At 36.6% G+C, this 23,462-nt stretch overlaps 1 protein-coding gene across 1 annotated transcript in view; it reads right to left on the reverse strand.

Moving 5' to 3' along the window:
* The window catches only part of Rsf1 (remodeling and spacing factor 1), a 133,543-nt gene that overhangs the window by 4,731 nt on the left and 105,350 nt on the right, over nt 1-23,462 (reverse strand). The window contains exons 10-16 of the mRNA XM_004869669.4: nt 17,692-17,746; nt 16,264-16,373; nt 11,076-11,143; nt 9,728-9,935; nt 7,004-7,224; nt 4,292-4,480; nt 1-1,278 (exon numbers count right to left, since the gene is read on the reverse strand). The exon at nt 1-1,278 is cut by the window's left edge and continues 4,731 nt beyond it. Of these exons, the coding sequence (XP_004869726.1) occupies nt 710-1,278; nt 4,292-4,480; nt 7,004-7,224; nt 9,728-9,935; nt 11,076-11,143; nt 16,264-16,373; nt 17,692-17,746 (1,420 nt within the window). The 3' untranslated portion in view covers nt 1-709. The remainder of the gene's footprint in view (nt 1,279-4,291; nt 4,481-7,003; nt 7,225-9,727; nt 9,936-11,075; nt 11,144-16,263; nt 16,374-17,691; nt 17,747-23,462) is intronic.

A 23,462-nucleotide genomic window follows, 5' to 3' on the forward strand; every position in this document is an offset into this window, starting at 1 on the left:
TGATTTTACTGATCAAATGCTTTTCAGATGATTTTGTTAACAAGAAACTCCACTATAACAGGAACTTAGGTTGATTTTTTTTTTTTACGATGGTATGTTCACGGTCTCTTCTTTATTTAAAATGTGGTAACTCCAATAGTAAACAAGTTGATTTCACAAAGGCTATTACTAAATGACTTATGTATGATGTTATCTACAATTCTCAAGGAGGCAACAGTTCAGATGTGAGCTTTGAAATGGTCTGCTAATCATTATCTATGCATGACTGTTTAAATATAATATATATTTAATATGAAAAGCTAGAGCACAAGTGCTTTCTCCCACCCCTAGATTCTGTTTTTTGGCCCTCACAGATTTGGAATGCATTCTTATCACCCTTTTCACAAAGTCAGGAGAGCTCAGGAAATATAAAGTCAAAAATATACAAATCTTTGTTGTTATTATAATAAGATTTTTTTTTCATGAATGAAATTACCAAGGACCATGAACTTGGAAAAGGAAAATCAAAAGGAATTTACAGCAATTATTTATCTTCAAAGTTCAAAACTGGTCACTTCACAGAAAGACTTCAGGACTTGTTGAAATTTTTCTTCTAAAAAGTCATTCTGTAGTGGAGTTTTCTAGGAAAAATTAAACAGCTTTTAATAACTGGCCCGCTGGTGTGAGAGCTACCGTGGAATAAATTAGCACAAAAATGGAAACAAAAGTCTTATAACTGTTCACTGTTACAGACATAATCAACAAGGTCAGTTACTCTCAAAAGCTCATCTTCTTCCTCTTCTGGTGCCCCTGCCTCCTGTCCACTACTTGTCCCATTGGAGGCTAAGCTTGCACTGGCTGTGCTGTTGTCCTTGGGGGTCTGAGGTTTCTCAGTTGGCTTCCCAATCAAGTTCTCAATGGCTTTGCCAGGACTCTGTCCATTAGTAGAAGGTAAATCCACTAAGCTATAGTCCAAAGGGCTCCCTACTTTGCCAACATTATCAAAGTCCTCTTCCTCATCACTCTCTATCCGGTAGGGCTTCTTGGTGCTCTCTTGCTCTGAGGGCAAGACCCTGGGCTGGCTGTCATGGGTATGCTGATCTGCACCTCCGTGAGTATTGTCACAGCTCTCCTCGTCCGTCTCAATCCGGTGTAGGCGTTTTCGGGATGGTTTGCCCTCCTCTTCCTCTTCCTCATCTGCTTCTGAATAGTCATCTGTACTTCGGCTTCGCTTTCGAACAGACCGTTTTGATTCTTTAGATAGCTCATCATCTTCAGAGTTCTTGGATGCATAGCTCTCTGGAATAAACAGCACATTTAAGCTATTGGCACAGTTAACCATATACTCCTTTCTTGCCCCTTTTCACCCCATGTCCCTCATATTTAAATATTTCCCTTCAGTAACTGGACTGATTTCTCTCAGTAACATAATAATACCCAATATGATTCATAGCATACTTTACTTGTGGTTTTAGGAAAGAGCAGATTTCCAGGGGAAGAAATCTGATGATCCTTAAATTAAATGAAGATACGGTGAATCACACAAACTAGAAAACTCTTTCCCACTAGGCCTACAATCAAAGAATCACATAAACTTATTTAAAAGGAAAGATTTATACTGGGCACATGATTTCTCATGTTATTAAATGACCATGGTAGTTAGTGAGTATCTTCTTTACTTTGTCCATACTTATATCACACAGGATCTTACATAGTCTCATGGCTTTGCATACCCATTTATTGCAGATGACTCTCTTTTTTTTAGGCAATCACTAAATTCTAGACTCCATATAAAACTTTCTCCTCAACATCTATGTTTGAATAGCGGAATAGGTACCTCAAATCTAATGTGAATAAAACTAAGCTTCAAAACTTACCCTTTAAACCTGAGGCATTGTAATCTCCACCATCTTAGTTTTGGGCTATTTATTCTTTTTTTTTTTGGTACCGGGGTGGGCTATTTATTCTTACTCATTAGAATTATGATTTCTTTTTTTTTTTTTGATACCGGGGATTGAACTTGGGTCCTTGCGCTTGCGCAGCAGGCAGCGAAACCACTGAGCTAAATCCCCGGCCCAGAATTATGATTTCTTTCTCTTTCATCTAACCCATAAGTAAATCCTTTGGATTGCCTTTAAAACATCTATAATTTGCCAACTTTTTAACCCCTTTACTGCTACTGCCTAAATCCTGCTCACCCTCATCTCTCCCCTAGACTATTTTAGTAACCTAACTGGTCTCCAAGCTTCAGCCTTTGTCCCCTTCAATTTATTCACAACACGTTTCACAACAAATTAAAACCTAACTCATATCACGTCACTCATTTGTTCATAATCCTCTAATTGATTCTTATCTCGCTCAGAATAAAATTCAATCTATGCAGTGTTCTACTCTATGCTATCCAATGTGGTAGATATTAGTGACGTAATTATTTTAAATTTAAATTAAACAAAAATTCAGTTCCATAGTCACACCAGCCATACTTCAAGTGATCAACAGCCACATGAGGCTAGTGCTTATGGTATTGATCAGCATAAATACAGACTATTCCAATCACTGCAGAAATTCAATTAGACTGTGCTGCTCTTCATCAGAAGTTACAATTTTTTTTTTTCTTCTGTAAAAAGCAGGCTCTATGATCTCTGACAGAATTTCTCAACTTAAGATGGTCATGGCCACCTTTCAAAAAAACTTGAATTGCAAAAAGCAAACAAGAGGGCTGTAATTTGCTGACTTGTTCTTTACCATCTGGCACCAAGTGATCACTATGCTTCATCTCATTCTTCTTCCCCTCATTTAGCTCTAACAACATTGGATCCTTTTCCGTTCCCTAAAGATGCCAGGCACAAAACTGCCTCAAGGCCTTCAAATTTGTTCCTTCTCTCAGTATCTGTATCACTTTGGTCTTCTCCAGTACTAGAGAGTGAATGAAGGTGTTCACACTTAACTACATCTTCAGCCCTTTTTAAAAATTTTGCAACAGAGTGTTTCTCACTAAGTCACTAACTTGCCCAAGTGGGGTTCAAACTTTCAATTATCCTGCCTCAGCCTTCCAGAGTGCTAGGATTATATATGTACATCACTATTCCCAGCCAGTATTACTCTTGTTTACTGTCTCTTTTCCCTCTACTAAAAAATGAGTTACACGAGGTTTAATTTTGTTCTCTGTTAAATCCCCAGTGCTAAAAATAGGGCCTATTTCAATAAATACCATATTTAATGGTTAAATTAATGGTTGAACATTTGTTTTTGACATGTGAAGGTAAGGAAATGGTCAAAAAGACATTCCCCTTCCTTTTATAGCCTTCCACACTCAAATATTTCTTTCCTGGCTTGCACTCAAACTCTTAATTTATTTCATGAAAACAAATAATGTTTAAACAGATCATATATAATTAATAGTATAAAAAAGAAAGGTGAGAAGGGAAGAGTTGGCTCCAAGTCCCCATGATGAGTGTAATAATTATGTATTGTAAACATGTACTAATAAAAATTAAAATTTGAAAATTTACAAATCAAATAAACTTAGGAAATGTTCTGTAATAATTACAAAGACTAAATGGATATGACAAGTTCATATTTTACAGCTTTCCCTATACTTCTCATGTGTGGCACAGCCCAGACTATTTCATAAAACAGTTACTGACAGGCAAGGTGGAGAGAGAGATGATAGACACTTTGGTTTGAAACTGTTCAGCTACTTGGAGCATAGTTATTTCAAAATGAGGGCCATGAAAAAGAAGACAAAAAAGGAAGGAACAGAATAAACCACAAAGCAGATTACAATTTGCTAAGACTCTCAGTTTCAATGAAAATTTTAAAGTTGAGTAGCTAAGTATGGTGGCACACGCCTGTAATCCCAGTACTTAGGAGGCTGAGCCAAGAGGAGTGCCACAAATTTGAGGCCAGTCTGGGCCACCTGTGAGTTCAGAGCTAGTGTGAACTACATAGTAAGACCCTGTCTCAAAAAAATTAAAAAATAATAATTAAAAAAAGTAATGGTTGGCCAGGCAGGGATTTAGCTCAGTGGTTCTGCTGCCTGCCTTGCAAGCGCAAGGTCCTGAGCTCAATCCCCGGTACCAAAAAAAAAAAAAAAAAGTAATGGTTACAATGAAGTTCTTAAAAAAATCAAAATCTTACCAATTGACTTTTATTTAAACTATTATTAGTGACCAGGAACAAAATGAGATTTATCTCAAAGACACTGATTTTATGTATGACTTTTTAAAAAAGTACATAATCATAACCCTGGTTTTATAACATCTATTTCTGCCTTGTCCATATTAATGTAAGTAGGAGGTCTACTGCTTACCTTCACTCTCTGAACTGGAAAGTCTGCGCTTGTGAACTCGCCTTATTTCTTTGCCGCGTCGTAAACTCTTCTGGGAGCCATCACTTTCTGAATCTTCTTTGTAGTTAATTTGTCTTTTCTGGTTCCTCCTTGATCGCCTTCGCCGAGTTTCTACAAAATCATCACTAAAATCATCGCTACAGTCACTTTCTATTAAAAAAAGGAACAAGAAGTACAAAATTTAAGTCCATTAAGTAGAATTATAACTAGTATAGGCTATAAAAAATGTAAAGCTCAGCATAGTTGTGAAAAAATTTTAGATGAATAATAGCTTTGTTTTTTTAAATTTTGGTCATACTGAGGATTGAACCCAGCCCTCTTAAGCTTAGCTGCATCCTAAACTCTTATTTTTTTATTTTGAGGTAAGGTCTCACTAAATTGCCTGGACTAGCCTTAAACTTGTGATTCTCCTGGCCTCACTTTCCAAATAACTGGGATTACAAGTGTGCACCACTACAACTAACTGAACAAAAACCTTTTTAAAATTTTAGTTTCTTTTTAATTAGTCAATCTGTGGTGGCCTTTAATGCCAAACCTCACAAATATATACTATTACCAGTTAATTCCCAAAGTAAAATGTTTTAACATGTAGCTCAGTGCTATAACCCTTCCCTATCATATACCCTTGGCTTGATCCCTAGTAACAGACACAAAAGTTTTTAATATTTTTTGTTTTGTTTTGTTTTGGTACTGGGGATTGAACTCAGGTCCTTGTGCTTTTGAGGCAGGCGCCGGAACCACTGAGCTAAATCCCTGGCCCTTTAATATATTTAAAAAAAATCTTTATTTACCCTAGAGCTACTAGGGCACATACATACTTAACACAACACTTATTGGTGGACAGTCACCAGAATCTTCCTCCAAATAATCTGCTTGGGCTACTCTGCTAATAATATAACCCTCTACCCAAAGAAAACTTAAGCCTACATATTCCAAAGAAGTACAAAATTAGAGTTACATTGTTTACTCTTCTCCATATGGAATGAAAATCTGCTAAGTAAAGCACACAGGGCTACTTCCTCTCAAAGTATTGGTAAATAGCATGATTGTCACCCCTGATCAATAAAGCAAAATGGTACTCTGGTTTTAACTAAGAGCTGTTTTTCAGAAGTGTTTACAAATTATGCAGAATTATTACATTCTACCTTCTTATTCCCTAATGAATTGCAAACACTTCAAAAGAGCTAGCCAATAGTTTAAAGTGGTTTTACTAGCCAAATCTTGGATAAACCAAATCCAAAAAGTGATGGTAATATAGTATTATCCACTGAAAAAATATAAATGCCAAGTATATACTGATATAAATAAGAGAAAGAAAAATTTTTCCTCACAGAACAATGAGTAATAAATATAAAAAGTATGACAAAGTTGGTAAATTCGAAGTATAATCATAATATACAGTGAATATTTAAATTTTAAAACTATTACAGCAAAAGCACATTCATCCCTCTTCAAACACAGCCCATCATTCCTTCCACTTTCTGAAGCAGTTCTGGAGGTTTGCTTTTGTGAGTTTCTTTAAGTGGTATGAACAAAAATACAGAAAATGCTGCTGCCATGTGCAATCCAAAGTAAAGGCGGGCTCATGAAGACATTCTGGAGTGTCCTCATTTACCTTATTCACTGGATCTGGCATTTTGGTAAACATTTTGAATCACCTCAGGACACAGAGTTAGCCACAACAGCATAACTAAAGATATCAGGTATTTCTGATATGTTCAGAATATGGGATGCCTGGTCATATGGCTCAAAATTTAAAAATACAATAAAAAGGGGTAAGGAATATAGCTGAGTGGCTTGCCTCACATGTGTGAAGCCCTGAGTTCAATCCCCAGTACCCCTTGATGAAAAGTCAAAATTAGTAAAACAAAATTTGAGGAATATTACAGATTAAAGGAGACTAAATTGCGATGAATAAATGGAATGTGTAATTCTAGGTTAGATTCTGGATTAGAAAAACAATAGATATAAATAAAGGACAATGTAGGGATACTTGATAAAATCTGAATGAGCAATGTTAAAATTTCTCATTTAGGTAACTGTACTGTGGGTTATATAAGAAAATTTTCTTATTTTTTGAAAGAGTCACTGTTAAAGAGGCATGATTTCATCATTTACTCAAAGAAGAAGATATGCAAAAGAGGAAACAAAACCCACAGAATATGGTCAGAGTCAAAGATACAATTCTCATGTTTACAGCACTTCTTCAGTAAGATGACAGCTACCTATTTGCCAATTACATAAGGCATGCCTATCTTTTAATTCAGCTATTGTGCTTCTCACTATTCAGTTAATAAAAAACACCTCAGGGCCGGGGATTTAGCTCAGTGGTTCCGCCACCTGCCTCAAAAGCCGAAAGGTCCCAAGTTCAATCCCCGATAACAAAAAACCAAACAAAACAAGAAGAAACACCTCATTATGAAGCTAAAGGTTAGGCAAGGGAATAGTACCAAAGGGATTCACCACAATCCTAAATGAATTTGGTATAAAGTTAACACATCGACTAGTATTTTCTCAATGTGCTCTATGAAAAAAATTCAGTTAATAATGAATCATAAGGACTCAAAATTTTATCAGAAGGCTTATTACAATTGATAGAATTTATGAGCACTTAATTCCAGAAGTCATACAAATTTACTGACTTGGTATAAAATAGATACAAGTTATTTTTACCAGAGTCTCTACTGTTCTCCTCAGATTCTTCCTCTTCATCGTCATCAGAGTACTTTTTCTTTGGAGTCTTTCTGCGCAAACGTCTGCTTTGCCTCATTGGCCGGGAGGAGTGTCGCCTTAGTCTGCGGCTACAGAAATCAGTGTCGCTATCATCATTAGATGGTGGATCTTCTTCACTTTCATCTAGGTTTTCATCAGATACAACAAATTCATCTTGAGATCTGTCCAAGGAAAAAAGATAAATTATGACGATACACGTAGAACCAAGAACATATTTCTGAATAGTTGAGCTCAAATTTTAGTGAGTTCAGTGAAATATTAAGAACTATTTAGTACAATGTATCTGAGTAATGGCATCAATATTTCTTTACAAAATGGAGACGTGTTTTGCTACCTATTTCTCTCAAACACAGCTGTAAAGGGCCGGGGATTTAGCTCAGTGGTTCCACCATCTGCCTCGCAAAGCTCAAGGACCCAAGTTTGATCCCCAGTACCAGAAAAACAAAACAAAACACAGCTATAAAGATGAACTGATGACTTTTTTTTTCCTTTCTTTTTTTTTTTTGGAGACAAATCTTGTTATTTGATCCAGGCTAGCCTCAAACTTGTGATCCTCCCTGTCTAAGCCTCCTGGGTGTTGGATTATAGGTGTGTGCTACCATATCTGGCCGATGCTAATCCCCCCCCACCCCCCCCACCCCCCCACCCCCCCACCCCGCTTAAATTCTTTTATTGGTACATTTTAGGTATACAATGTGTTTACATTTATCATTGGGTGCTTGTACCTGTATGTATCTTGGTTCTTATTTTTTTCCCATTACCTGTGCGCCTTTCACCTCCTCCACCCTTCCCTATTTACATAGACTTTGTTTCCATTTTTTTTCTTTTCTCATAATTTTTCCTTTCCCTTCTTTCCTTTCCCCTTCCCCTCTCACTTCCCCTACCCCTTTGGACCTTTTCTTCCTATTTCAAATTATCAATTATTCGTTTTAATCGTTTTAATACTTATTTACACTTTCAGTTTCTCACACTAGTGAAACTATTCAGTATTTACACGTGTGTCCTTTATATCACTTAAGAGTGTGGCCTTAATATGTGATGCTGATTTTTTATACCTAAGTTGCATCAGCTTCTTGCAATGACCCCCATATATAAAATTCAGCCAAGTCCTAAAGCATACTCATTATTTCCCAACCCACTCCTCTTCTGTTTCTGAGATTGGTATCTGATATCATCACTATCCAGTAACTAAAAGCACACACTTGACACTGTATTTAACCTAATTTTTCCCTTTGCATTCTTTATATCTAAATCCTTCAGTGGCTTTTCATCATTTTCAGGACAAAGCCAAAAATGTTATGTATGACAAAAACACTCCATAATTTGGTTCATTTTTATATGCTGGGCACATTTTCAACAGGACATTTTCTTTTCCTCTTCTTTTTTTTTTTGGCGGTACCGGGAATCAAATTCCAAGGCAGGCGCAGTGCCACTGAGCTAAATCCCTGGCCCAGGAGATTTTCTATTTCATCCCCATATTCTTTTTTTTTGGTACCGGGGATCAACCTCGGGTCCTTGTGCTTGTGCAGCAAGCGGCGAAACCACTGAGTATCCCCATATTCTTGACATCCTGAGCCATCAGGAGTTTCCCAATTAGTCCACGACATTTGATGGCAAGCCGCCTTGTATCTTCTCTGCTTAGAAGGCCTTCTTTATCCTGCTTCTAATCTCAAACTCATTGATCTGCCAAATTATTTAAAGCTTTACATCTACTGTGAAGCTTCCACAGACCTCCTTGGATTAAATCAATTGTTCTTAGTTTGACGTTTTACCTGTATTTCAGGGGCAGAATGACTTTTCTGTTTTATATGCTTATTATCTCCATTAACAATCTGAAAGGTATAACTCTGCAGTACTGTTTCAGTACCTACTCTATTCAGCTTTCCCTGACCTTTCAAACTGGATTACTTGCCCCAATCCCAACCTCACCAGATGATATTAACTAATTACTTGTACTTCCCACATCTGAATGGGAACCCCTTCATAACTCAGTAGCTAAAAGTAGTGCAGACATAGAGAGGAAGCTCTCAAAATAAGAAAGTTCAACTGCAGTTAATCGAACTTCATTTCATGTGTGTGTGTATGTGTGTGTGTGTTACTGGGTATTGAACCAAGGGTTTTCATACTCAACTACATGGCCAGTTCTTTTTATTTTTTACTTTGTGACAGGATTACCAAACTGCCTAAGATGGGCTTGAACTTACAATACCCCTGCCTCAGCCACCCAGGGTACTGTGAGTATAGGCACACACCATCATGCCTGGGTGTAATTTCAAACTTTTTCTTTTGGTGGTTCTGGGGAATGAACCCAGGGCCTACACAGTGAGCTAATTTTGAGATGGGGTCTTGTTAAGTCACAGAGCTCCACAGTGAATTTGCAATCTTCCTGCCTCAGCCTCATAGAGTGCTGGGATTACAGGTGTGTGCCACCATGCCCAGCTATAACTTTAAATACTAAAGCAACCATAAACCTAGTTTTTATTTTACTCTAAAAAAAGAACCAGAATCAGCATTCTGAATCTGTTTTAGACACCCTAAAAGTAAACAGAGATTGTCTATGGACATCGAAAGCAAAAGACCTACTGCAGCATGGCCAAGACTTTCTGCCTGCTCGGGTCAATTTAAACTGGTATCTAGAAAACAGGTCAGCAGCAGACCACATACCCATCACTGATCTTGAATTCATCTTCACTCTCTTCTTCATCCAGGTTGCTATCACTGTCCAGATCATTTAGACGCCGGCGTTTCTTCCGTCGAGCAGCAGCTGCCCTCTGGGGTCGTTTATTTTCTTTTCTTTCTTCCTCTAAGATAGCAGAGATGTCTTTCCCACGGTGACCTGTGATGGTGGAGATGTCTTTTCCTCGGCCAACTCCTGAGAAGGAGAAATAACTGTGCTTATTAAATCTTCCACTTAATTTACAGACTGTCCTTCATTTGAATTCTTCCTACAAATATGCTGATTTCTCACAATTTCAGGTGACAGAATTGTCATCAAGACAGAGAGCTAGGATTTGTCTACACTACTGAATTAAACTCATATTGTAGAGAACCTCTTATTTTTTGAACTAATTCACATAACACAATACTTGTTTTGGTGGCACTGTGGAAATATGTAATTCAGAGGTTTTTAGTACAGTCACAGTTGTGCAACCATCACCACTAAGCAATTTGAATATTCTCATCACCCCAAAAAGAAACCTACTAACTGGGGATTTAGCTCAGTGGTTTCGCCTCCTGCTGTGCAAGCGCAAGGACCCGAGTTCGATCCCTGGTACCAAAAAAAAAAGAAAATGGCCAAAAAGAAACCTACTACCTATTAGCAGTCACTAAAAAAAATCTCTAGAAAGAGGTCAAATGATTTTTTTTCATCCTAAATTGTGTTTGCAATACAGAAAAAGTGGGCAAGGATATAAATAAGGTCGACATTTCTGGAAAAACGGGCTCCATCATAAAAATCCTAATCTTTTCCAGAGTTTTCATAATAACCAAGTGGAAACCAGAATATTTCCACTTTAGAGCACTGGTACTCAGCTATACACTGTCTTAAATCAATAAATTCCTTCAAATACATCTATTTTAATACCATCTTTTTTTTTTGGTACCGGGGATTAAACTCAGGACCTTGCACTTGTGAGGCAGGTGGCAGAACCACTGAGCTAAATCCCCAGCCCTTAATGCCATCTTTGAAGAGTATGAAATTAGTAAATGAATTTTTAATATGCTGTTTTATTTACTTTAATTTTTGGTACCAGGGATTGAACTCGGGACCTTGCGCTTGCAAGGCAGGCGCCGGAACCACTGAGCTAAATCTCCAGCCCCTTTAATATGCTACTTTAAATAAACCCTTCAGATTCTGATTATCTTGATTATCTGATTATTCTGAGACTTTGTACTTTCAAAAGACAACAGAAAAGTTTCATGAGTATTCATTCTACTTGGAAACAGTAAATAATTTAGGAATTTGAAATAATTTGTTGGTAGAGTTATATAATAAAGAATGATAAGCACATACCTCCTCCATCAGCTTCTTTGATATCATCTTCTATAGCTTCATCAATTGCTTCATCAAACTCATCAAATCTAAAATACACACAATGATCACATTACAGCCTGTCCTGGCATGTACGTATGTATGTATTTATTTACTTACTTATTTTTGGTACTACTGGGGAGTGAACATAGGACTTTCAGACTGAGCTATCCCAAGGATTTTCTTTTGAAATAGTGCTGCTCAGTCTATAAATTATCCAGGACTCAACTCCCAATCCTCCTGCCTCAATACTGGGATTACAGGAGTGTAATCCCATGCCTGGCCCTGGTTTTTGACTTTTAATTTTGTTGTGGTTTTTGTTTGGGTACTTTTTTCAGATAGGGTCTCACTATGTAGTTTAGGCTGGCCTTGAACTCCTTGCAATCCTCCTGTCTCAGCCTCCCAAGTGCTGGGATTATAAGTGTGCACTACCACACCCAGATGATTTTTGACTTTTGAAAATCAGCTATCTGCTATGGTATGACTGTGTTGATCCAAAATTTAAATGTTGAAATCCTAACTACCAAAGCAATGGTATTAGGAGGTGGGGCCCTAAAGAATTAGATTAATGCTCTCATAAAAAGAGGGCAAAGAGAGATCCCTTCTACCACGAGGTTACAGTGACAGCCATACATGAGGAAACAAGATACCAGATCTGCCCTAGAGTCATACTGCCTATTCTACCATGTGAACATACAACTAGAAGGCACCAGATTCCAAATCTGCCAGTGCCTTTATCTTCAATTTTCTAGCCTCCAGAACTGTGAGAAATAAATTATTGTTGTTTATAAGCTATCCAGTTTGTAGTATTTTACATTAACAACCAAAGTGGACTAAGGTTAAGAGTCAGAAATATTTTATAGTGCTGGGGATTAAACCCAGGGTCTTACATAAGCAAGGCAAACACTCTACCACTGAGCTACACCCCCAGCCCATCAAAAACTTTTAAAAGGGACAGATTAAATACTTTAGGCTTTGCAGATTATATAGTCTTTGTTGTAACTATTGAGTAGGCCACTGGAATGGAGAAGCAGGCACAGACAGTATGTAAGCAAATGAATATGGCTGTATTCCAAGTATACTTTATTATGGACAATGAAACTTGAATTATATGTAATTTTCATAAAATATTATTATTCTCATTCATTCCCTCCCCTTGTGGTACTGGAGACTGGACCCAAGGCCTTTACATTGAGCTACAACTCCCAGCACTCTTCTCCCCTTTTGAGACAGGGTCCGACAAAGTCACTAAGTTGTCCAGCCTGGGCTGGAATTTATAATCTTCCTGCCTCACCCTCCCAGAATGGTATGATTACAGGAGTGTATTGCTAGGCCTAGTTATTACAATTATTATTTGATTCTTTCTTCAATCATTTATAAAAGTAAAAACCATTCTTAGGTCACAGGATGTACAAAAACTAGCACTGAACTGGATTTGGTCTACAGTCTAGCCCTAATTATAAAAATCACACGACAACATAAATTGAACAAAACTACTGTTCTACAAATAATACTGTTAGGATTAATTATTATTGCAACTGAAATGTATAATATTATTATGGAAATTCATACACCAATGATCAAAACTGTATAACTAGTTAAATTTGCTTTTACTTCAAGGGCTCTTTCTTCTGATTTAAAGAAAAGGTCCAAGATGAAATAATCCCCACAGTTTTCTTATAGATAAAGCTCCTTTCAGCTGGGCATGGTGGCATACACATGTAATCTCAGCTACTCATAAAACTGAGGCAGGAAGATTGCAAGTTCAAGGCCAGCCCAGGCAACTTAGTGAGACCCCCATCTCAAAAAATAAGTAAAAAAATATAAAAGAGGTTTGCAAGTTGTTCTACTAACAACCATAAAGTGATTTTAACATGAAAGTTTTTACCTACTTTGAAAAAAGTTATTTTCCTGTCTTTTTAACTTTAATTTGATTACTAAGCATGACTAAATATTATTTTCATTATTTATTGCTCATTTTTACTTTTTTTTGATAAAGTGCCAATTTGTGTCCTTTGCTCAGTTGTTAAGCTGGTGTGTTCATCTGTACTTAGCGATGTGTAAGGTTTTTCTGTATTAAAGATAGCAACTTCTTGCAAATTTTGTTTTGAGAAAGGAAAATTGACATCTTGTCCTGCTGCCTTTATTAAGTGTGCTATCCTATCTCCAGGGAGGCTCCTTTGCCCCCTTCTAATGAACAAAATCTTTGTCTGGTTCTAGTCTTTAAAGTAAATGAAAGCTATAACTTTGGTTAACTAATAGAGTCTATAACAAGAACAGCAACAGCAACAACAAAGCTATTCTTATCCTCAGCAACATTATTGTCTGAATATATGCAATAATTACTTGTAATCATGTGACAAAAGACTATATTTCCACCATGAAAAAACAACATTCAGGGCCGGGGTTTTAGCTCAGTGGTTCTGGTGCCTGCCTCGCAAGTGCAAGGTCCCAAATTCGATCCCCAGTACCAAAAAAAAAACAAACAACATTCATTGCATTTTATTAAGTTCAAAAGCCATTTCTTTGAAATTCTAACTACTCTGTACACATTTTCCTTTGTAAATGCTTTTCTTTGAGTCCTTTTTAGTTTTTAATTTTTATGTAATCAAATATTTTTTTCCATTATTATTTCTGATTTTGGTGTTATGCTTCAAGTTACTCCTTATACTAAAGTTATATAAATCTTGAGTAGTAGGTAGACTATGGAAAGTAATACATTTTATGCTAAAAAAAGTAGTTTACTATAAGTTCCTATATTAACATTATACAACTTTAGACCTGTAAGGAATGATCTGTGATGATTCATCATCACAGATGTGGCAACTAAGAAAAGGTACATGGATCACTCAAAGACACATGCCAGTAAGTGGTGAAGACTATACTTTTAATCTTTGATCCTCAGTCTAATCCTCCCTCTAGTTAAGAATCAGAAAACAATTATTAAATGATGATAGTGATGAATTTCTTAATAACATCTCTGCTTTTCTATCCACAATTACATCAGGATCAGAGGACCACATAATCATTTCTGCTACAATGCTTGCTTTGAAAATGCAAATTTGCTCAATGTAACTGATATAAAACAACTGCATAACATGTTATCTTACAGTAGCTAATGTGCTGTTTGATTTGTGAGACACACTAGGTGAATACAGAAAACTGCACCTAGCAGAACAGAGCTGCATAGGAATACACAAAATACATGCAATTTAAAACATTTCTGCTTGATTTCAGACAATGCTTCTTTCCCCACATCATAATTTACAAACTACCACCCTCCACTTCTACAAACCTTTTTCAAAGCTAAATGACCCATTTATTGTATTTATGAATTTCTTAATCATTTAAATATCACTCTCATTTTTATTACATTTATATCCTTTATTTTTATTTATTTATTTTCGTACCGGGGATCGAACTTGGGTCCTTGTGCTTGCAAGGCAGGTGATAGAACCACTGAGCTATATCCTTTAAAAATTTTTATCTACCTTGTTTTCCTTTTGTTTGTTTGTTTTTTTGAGACAAGGTCTCACTATATACTTCAGGTAGGTCTTGAACTTAATATATAACCCAGGCTAACCGCAAACTCAGTGACCCTCCTGCCTCAGCCACCCACATGTGGGAATTACATGCATGTCGCATTTGCTTTTCTTTTTATTTTTTCTGGAACTGGGGATCAAACTCAGGACCTTGCACTTTCCAGGCAAGTGCTGGTGCCACTGAGCTAAGCCTCCAGCCCTGCTTTTCTTTTTAAATAACAAAAATTTATTATTTGAGTGAGACAGTATGATTTAGTGGAAAGAAGATTAGATGAGGAAACAATCAAATGATAAGGTTTTAATAGGCTAAGTGACTAAGAGAATGATAATGGAAAAAATATCTCCTCTGGTATCTGTGGCAACAAAAGGAAACCAGATTACATTTGTTAATTCTTTTACTATTTAGGCTTTTATTATTTGTCAACACGATGCTGAATAGGTGTAGGGTACACAAGGATGCTAAGACATGGTCATTACTTTTTTATTTTTTTGGTACCAGGGATTGAACTCGAGACCTTGCACTTGTGAGGCAGGCAGTGGAACCACTGAGCTAAATTCCCGGGTGCCATCTTTACCTTTTATACTAACAGTCTAGTGGGGGAAAGAAACTAATGAGATAATTTTTTTTTTTTTTGGTACCGGGGATCGAACTTGGGTCCTTGCGGTTGCACAGCAGATGGTGAAACCACTGAGCTAAATCCCCAGCCCCTAATGAGATAATTTTAATCACACATGATATAAATGCAAGTGCTTTCAGAGAAGAATTGGTTGTTATGAAGGTATGTAAAGGTGAAATTTGATCTGGGAAAGGTTAACAAAGTAAAAACGAGATGAAAATGGCAGACAAAGCAAACAGCACATGCAGAGACCACAAAATGACAGTGCAGTGAATGTACAGTGGGTAAGGAAGAATGTGGATGATGGAGCTGGAATGGAAATAGAGATAAGACTATATAGTGCATTGTGGACTTTTCTTTTTTTTGAGTTCAGGCTGGCCTTGAACTGGGTAGTTCAGGCTATCCACCAACTCATGGTAATCCTCCCACCTTGGCCTGAGGATATTTATGTTTGAAAAAGATAACTGCTCCAAAATTGTGTGGCACTAAAGATGAAAAGTAAGAAATATATAGATGGTCCTTAGTAGTCAAGTGTTTCACATCTATGGATTCTACCAACTGCTGATTAAAAATATGAGGGAAAAATTTATTAATATCTACACTTTTTTTCCTGTTATTACTTAAGCAATACAGTAAAATCTAATACATTTACATTGTACTAGGTATTGTAAGTGATCTAGAGATATTTCAAATATAAGAGAAGATGTGATGGTTATATGTGAGCACTACATTTTTATACAAGGGATCTGAGTATCTGCACATTTTGATATCCATGGGAGTCCTGGAATTTTTTTTCCTCCTTGTGGTGCTAAGGATCAAATATATGGTCCACCACTGAACTACATTCTCAGCTTCCCAGTCCTAGAATCACTTCCCTGCAGATACCAAGAGATACCTGTATATACAACTACTAAAAATCATTGTGAAGGGAAAGGCAAATGCTTTTGGGTCATGCTAATTATAAAAATATTTTATACTCTTTGACTATAGCCATTTCCATATAATTCATACCTGTAGCTTATGCATTTCCGTGTTCTTGTTGACCTTCTTTCAAGCAAGTTTGGTTTGGATTTTTTTGAATCTTTTTTCTTTTCTTCTTGATCTTCAGAAAAATCTGGTTCCTTTAAAAATATAGTAAGTACATAGATATGATAGAATAAAGTTTCTCAGAAGTAACATTTCTGCAATCTCCATCTAGGCAGCAATGTTAAAAGTTTGAAAAAGTTTGAGATGACCCTCCACAAACCGAATATATATGGGAATACTAATTATCATATAGACCAAAAAAGGAACAGTTGTGATCAAAAGATTAAACACTTCTGTATTAAAATACTTGTATTACTGGGCTGGGAATTTAGCTCAGTGGTTCTGTCTCCTGCCTCGGAAGTGCAAGGTCCCGAGTTCAATCTCCGGTAACAAAAAAAAAAAGTTTTACAGTGAAAAAACTTCATTCTGGTCATTTTTAAGCAACCAATTATAATTTCATAGTAATACAAGGATTTTCCATATTGAACTTTTTTTTTTTTTTTTTGAACTTGGGCCCTTGCACTTGCGAGGCAGGAGGCGGAAACACTGAGCTAAATCCCCAGCCCCACTGTAAAACTTTTTAACCACTAACTGACACACTTAAGATAGTCAATAGATATGTATACTGAGTGAATGAAATAACGATTTGAAAGAAAGGTAATTATGCTAAAGGAAAATTACTTGACAAGCTATTTAAGCCTGTGATTTAACTGATTAAATAAGCCTGAACAAAACTGTTTATGAGGAAAATATCTTCAAGTGGGAAACTATGATCCAAGTATTTTCACTCACAAATACCGTTTATAATTATAGACTCAAAACTGCAAGATAATAGTAATCTTTCGAAGAAACCAAACTATGAGTAGGAATACAAATTAAAGTTTCAATTACTCCCAAAGCAAGAAATTAAAAAGCCAGATCTTCCTCAACTATTCATTAATCATTTTACATAAAGCGCCAGGCATGGTGGTACATGCCTATAATCCTAGAATTTGAGAGGCTAAGGCAAGAGGATTGCCTTGAATTCAGGGCCAACCTGGGCTACACAGAGTTCAAGGCCAGCCTGAAATAGAAAATGAGACCCTGTCTCAATAAAAAAATAAACAAAGTCATTTTACATAAATAATACCCAAAAAAACTAAACACAGATTACCCAGATTATGGTAAAAAATAACAGGACATATACTCCAAAGGAATTAGCTATAAATTTTAGTTTGAATGTGATATCACAGTTTTAGGTATACATATAATATCAACCATGAGAGACTACGGGCAATCTCACTAAGGTCTTAAACTTCCAATTTTAATAAAACAGGTATATATTTAAAACTAGTTGCAAAATATAAGGTAGAGTAAATTTTAGAACAATCATAGCAGTCTTTTCTTTATGAACACTATAAACCATAAACTTACTTGTGGAGGAATGATGTTTTCAATACTGATACCCACATATACCAAGCGTTCTTTCCTTTAAATAAAAGAACAAACACACACAAAATAAGATTTGTTAAAAATAAAATTGCTAAGAAAATATCACTAATGCACACAACAATCAAATTACAATTTCATAATATATAAAGGCTAAATCACAGACATAGTAGCTATAATTTATAAAACAACACAGTATTGGTATCTGTGGGAAGTACTAAATTTTCTACATAAATGTATACTAATTTTTTTGAACTGACTTATACCAGTGAAATAAAACCTTCATGAAAAGTCCATGCTGTAACTTTTTTTTTCCCCAGTACTGGAGAGTGAATCTAGGGTGTCTTAGTTACTTTCCTCATTGCTGAGACAAAATACCCAACGCCCAAAGTTAAAGGAGGAAAGGTTTATTGTAGCTCAGTTTGTAGAAGTTTCAGCTCATAATCAGCAGGCTTCAAGGCAAGTGGCACAGCAGAGGGGCACTGCAGAGGAAAAACAGTTCATGGAAGGCAGAAGGCAGAAAGCAGCAAGGTAGCAAAGCAGCAAACAATGACAGCAGCCCTCTTTCAGTCCCTTATATTCTATCTAGGCTACATGCCCTTAGGACCAGTAGCACACTCACCCAGGGTGGTCCTTTCCATTATCCACATCCAGAGTCATGCCAAACCAATCAGTGGACTAATTTAGTAATCACACACCCTTAAGCCCAGCATCTTACACACACTAGATCCAGCCAACTCTGAAAAGCCCCACCTATGACTGTGTGAGGCTTTGGGGGAATTTTTAGACAAAAGCCACAACACAGGGCTATATCTCCAGTCCTTTTTTCTTTCTTTTTTTTGAGATAGGGTCTTGCTAAGTTGTTAAGCTGCACAGGCTGGGCTTGAACTTGTGATCCTCATTTTAGCCACCCGGAGCGGCAGGACTACAAGCATATACCACCACATCCAACTGCCATGATATAACTTGATTACATGATTAGATGGAAAGCCAGCTTTGATTGGATAAACTAGGTTTTTAAATAAACTAGGTGCTGGGGGGGGTGGTACTGGAGATCGAACTCGGGACCTTGTACTTGCGAGGGAGGCGGCAGAACCACTGAGGCAAATCCCCAGGCCCTAAACTAGGTGTTTTTTAATGTTAGAAGACGTTTTTAGTAATACTGTTTATATAAATAATTATAATTTTATGATAACATGTATCACTATAAAAAATAATTATGCATAACAAAACCTTTTCAAGGTCCCAGTAAATGACACTAAGATTACTCACTTTTTGTTATAAAGATAAAAACCAATGCTGAGATATGGCTCTGCAGTCTCTTTTTTTTTTTTTGGTACCGGGGATTGAACTGAGGACCTTGCGGTTGTGGGGCAGGTGGCAGAACCACTGAGCTAAATCCCCCACCCATGGCTCTGCATTCTATAATGCCACAATAAAGGAATCTTTAAAGCAAGAAAATGAGGATATGAACCACCAATGGCATTTCCATAGTTTCATTTCATTGATTTTAATTCAACAAATCTTACAACTATATACTACAGGAGCTTTTCTCACTTTTGTGAAGTTAATCCAATACAATACAGATAACTGAATTCTGACATGCCAGGATATGTTAAAATGAATTAAAACAGTCACAATTCTTCCTCCTTTTACTTGTAATATCCCTTCTGGAGGGAAATTAATGGATCTACTTGACTGGTCCTTTGAGAGTACAGCCTTTACTGCTCTAAACTGTTAGCATTCCAGGACAGTGACAAAATGCCTGGGAAAAACAATTTAAAGGGAAGGTTTATTCTGGTGCAGACTCAAAAGGGTCAGTCCATGGTTAGTTGCCTCCATTGTTTTAGGCCTGTGAGGAGGCAGAAACACCTTCATAAAAGGGCAAGACAGAGGAGAACTGCTGACTTCATTGAGTCAGCATGAATCATGAATAGATGAATAACCTCGAATGAATTATTAGGAATTGAGGCCCAGGTGCAGCACACAGGTTGCTGGAGCTGTGCCTTTGAAGGGCCTATCTTTTTTGTTTTGTTTTGTCTTTTTAAATAAATTGTATTTGATTTTATCCCCTTCCTCCCCTCAAGCCCCCTCCCCCCAAGCCCCCTCCATCCTTCCTATGTACAAAAGCTTTGTTTCCATTTTTTCCTTCTACTTTCACTTTTTCAAAGGCCTACCTTGCCCCTGCTTTTCTCTGGCTTTTTCTCTTTCTTGGATTCCCAGATGCCATGAGCTAAACAGCTTTGTTCTACCACACCCTTCCACCATAATGTTCAGCCTTACCTCAGGCCCAAAGCAACAGAACCAATGGACTATGGACTGAAACCTCCGAAATCTGATTGACACACCTATAAATCCTTGACTTATTAAGGAGAATCCCATAGATAGGTTATGAAACAATGAAATAAAAACTGTCATGTATGAAAATGATAAATTAATTTTAATAAAAACCTAATGAAAGGTAAGAACAGAGTTACTTGAAAGAAGAACTAGTCCAAGGAAGACTTCATGGCTTGAACTATCTCTTATTAAATATGTGACACATATAATTAAACGTGCAACTGCAAAATATGGTGAATGTTTAAAACACATAAAGCCATAAATCCCCCTCAGAATACTCCCTGTCCCTAAGAACATAAGTATCCTATCATTCTTGCTACTTTCTCAAAGTCCTCTTTTGTGACTGTCTTTAATTGTGGTGTCGTGGCTGACTGGATGTCCTAAATGAACTCAACACATTTACCTTTCATGGTCATTTTGATTTTAAGAAATAGCCAGAAGTCTCATGGTACCAGATCCAGTGAATAAGGTGCATGAAGACACACAATAACGTTTTTACAAGCCTGCCTTTTCCACTAGATGGCATAAGGCAGCAGCATCCACTACAGTTTTCATTACACTTAAAGACACTTAGAAAAGAGAATTTCCAGAACTGCTTCAGAAAGTTCAGAGAACAATGGGGTAAATATTCAAAATGAGTGGAATATCTTAAAAGAGATTAATGGCAATGTGTCTTTTACTGTAATACCTTTTTAAAACTTAACAGTCATTATTTTGCTTGCCCCCAGTATATATCCTTACAATAACTGTGTTTACTGAGATATCAATTTTTTTCTTTATATCTTTAAATCTCTACTTTCACTTGGCCACTATTTCTTTCCTCAATTCAACTAAAAATCACTTTTCACATTCACCATACTAGGCCAGGATGAGAAATTTGTAGTTACATATAATATAGCTGCTTCCCTTACAATTATTTAATAAGTGACTAGAGACCATTATGAACAAGTACAATGGAAGCATGGAAAAGGTACAGATTAATCTCGTCTGAAGAGGTGAGAAAGCTGAGAAAGTTTTAAACAGGTGGTAACATTTGAGCAGGATCTTGAAGGTAAGTATTTCTCTTCACATCATTCTCTTGTGCAGTAATGTTATGGAAAGACACACCTTCCATTCCATCTTACTACCTAGCTCAATTATCATATTTAAACCAGACCTTATCATTATCAATAACCATACTCTTTCCAAAATTCCAATTTCAGGCATCCTATTTATTGATTTCTACTAGCTCAATTTCCAGCTTATTCCACTTTGTACTGATTTTGACAATTCTTTTGACTCCAGCAGGACTTCTATCCACTGGCCTTACCTTCTTTTAAACACTATCCATCACCCTCTTAATGTACTTCTTTCCCCCTTACCTGGGGGGTCCATTATTACAAATACTCTTTTGCACACACATTCAAATTCCATGTCCCTCTCTTTCCCTCTTTATATTATCTGGAAAGCTTCAACCCTGACTAAATCCAACTCTCTGCTGGTAAAGTATTAGTCATAGCACTCTGGAAGTACTGGACCTATCTGGTACCAAGCTCTGGAGAAGATGTTTATAAATTATTGAGTCGAGTTCTACAACAGATTTCATGCAGCATTATCACAAAACACTCACTTTTCCACTAGACTGTAGAGCTCTTTGAGGTAGAGATCACTTCTTCATCTTGAATATACTGCTTTTTACCTCAAAGAGCTCTGGAGTCTAGTGCAATGATGGTCAATCTTTCAGAGCTTTCAATGACAATAAATAGCCAGCTGTGGAATGCGTACCATATGTTCACCATGACTGGTCTAGCGGAAAAGATACCAAATAAAACTTGACTAAATGCACAAAAAGGAAAAAACTGGAAACAAGAGAAAGGATGCTTTTGTCCTAGGAACACATGAAGTAAGATTCTAAGCTGTTAGGATGAGCTGTAGGTAAGTTATTTCACAATTTTTATAATGAATGAGAAAAAAGCACATGTGAAAAATAGATGAAACCACTTAGATTTACAGTTAATAAGCACTTATTTTAGAAAAACCTGTCCTACTATCTGGAACTCCCAAAATTCATATCTATCTCTATCATCTCTATCTATCTCCTAGGAGCTATAGTAACAAAAGCTTTGTTAACCAGATTGAGAACTGGCAAACAGCAACAATTCAGTTAACTAGTTCACATGGGTCTTCATGAAACGGTAACTTTTTTCTCCTTTCTATGTGACTCAATCTCATCTAGGACTCAGTATGTGATCTAAAAACCACGATTAGAGATCTCTTCTTAGAAAGGATGACATTTAAATAAAAAGGATTACCAACACTATTGCAACATCCTAGTTCTAATTCTATCTCTCCTACTAAAGAAAGCAAAGGAATACTCCTCAATTTCTAAGGACAGGCAGATTTGAGAAAGACTGAGGCAAAGGAAAATCAAATGATTATTTCAGATTTAATTTAAAGCATCTGTTAGATATTTTCCAGTATCAAAAATAAAAATGGGAGGGCTGGGGATGTAGCTCAGTGGCACTGCGCCTGCCTTGCCAAGCACAAGGTCCTGAGTTCGATCCTCAGTACCAAAAAAATAAATTAATTAAATTAAATTTTTAAAACATGGGAGAGGGCCGGGGATTTAGCTCAGTGGTTTCTTCGTCTGCTGCGCAAGCGCAAGGACCCCCGGTACCAAAAAAAAAGGGAGAAACCTAGCACATCAAAATAGTTCTAATAATTTTATGTAGAATTACTCTACTTTTGAAAACATTCTTGGAAAATATTATAAATATTGGAAACATATGCTCTTTATGGAAATAACTCATGGTTTCTAAATTCAAGAATATTTACACAAAAATATTTTTTCTTTTTAAAATTTTTATTTATTTTTAGACAAAATGATTTTTAAAAGCCTATTCAACTTTAAAGATTGTCTATAAAATAAGTAGCAGAGAGAACACTCTTTTATCACCCAGATAACTCAAACTGAACAGTTAAGGGAAGAAAAGAAAAGCTGCACATAGTGCCACACACCTGTGATTCCAGCACTCAGGAGGCTGAGGCAGGAGGGTCAGTATGAGTTTAAGGCCAGCCTGGGCTACACAGTGAGTTCAAGGCCCTGCTTGAACTACACAGTGACACCCTTCCTCAAAATACAAAACAAACAAGTTCTGGAGGTGGCATTTACTAAGGTTTATTTTTGCATGGGGCAAAATGAGTAGATTATAGAATTAGCTAAATGCCTAAAGGAAAACTAAATTTTGGGAGACACACCATGAGTCAAAGGATACAAGTTAAAAGAGTACCAAATGAGGACAATAAAAACCAATCAGGAGGCATCGCTTAGATTTTTCTCATACTATACTAGAATACAAATGGACAATAAGGAACACTTATAATCCCAGCACTTTGGGAGGCTGAGGCAGGAGGACCCAAGTTAAAGGATCCAAACA

This window comes from Heterocephalus glaber, unplaced genomic scaffold (assembly GCF_053883595.1).
Source record: "Heterocephalus glaber isolate CG9 unplaced genomic scaffold, H.glaber_assembly_v1.0 deba00001428, whole genome shotgun sequence".
In the NCBI taxonomy this organism is placed as follows: domain Eukaryota; kingdom Metazoa; phylum Chordata; class Mammalia; order Rodentia; family Bathyergidae; genus Heterocephalus; species Heterocephalus glaber.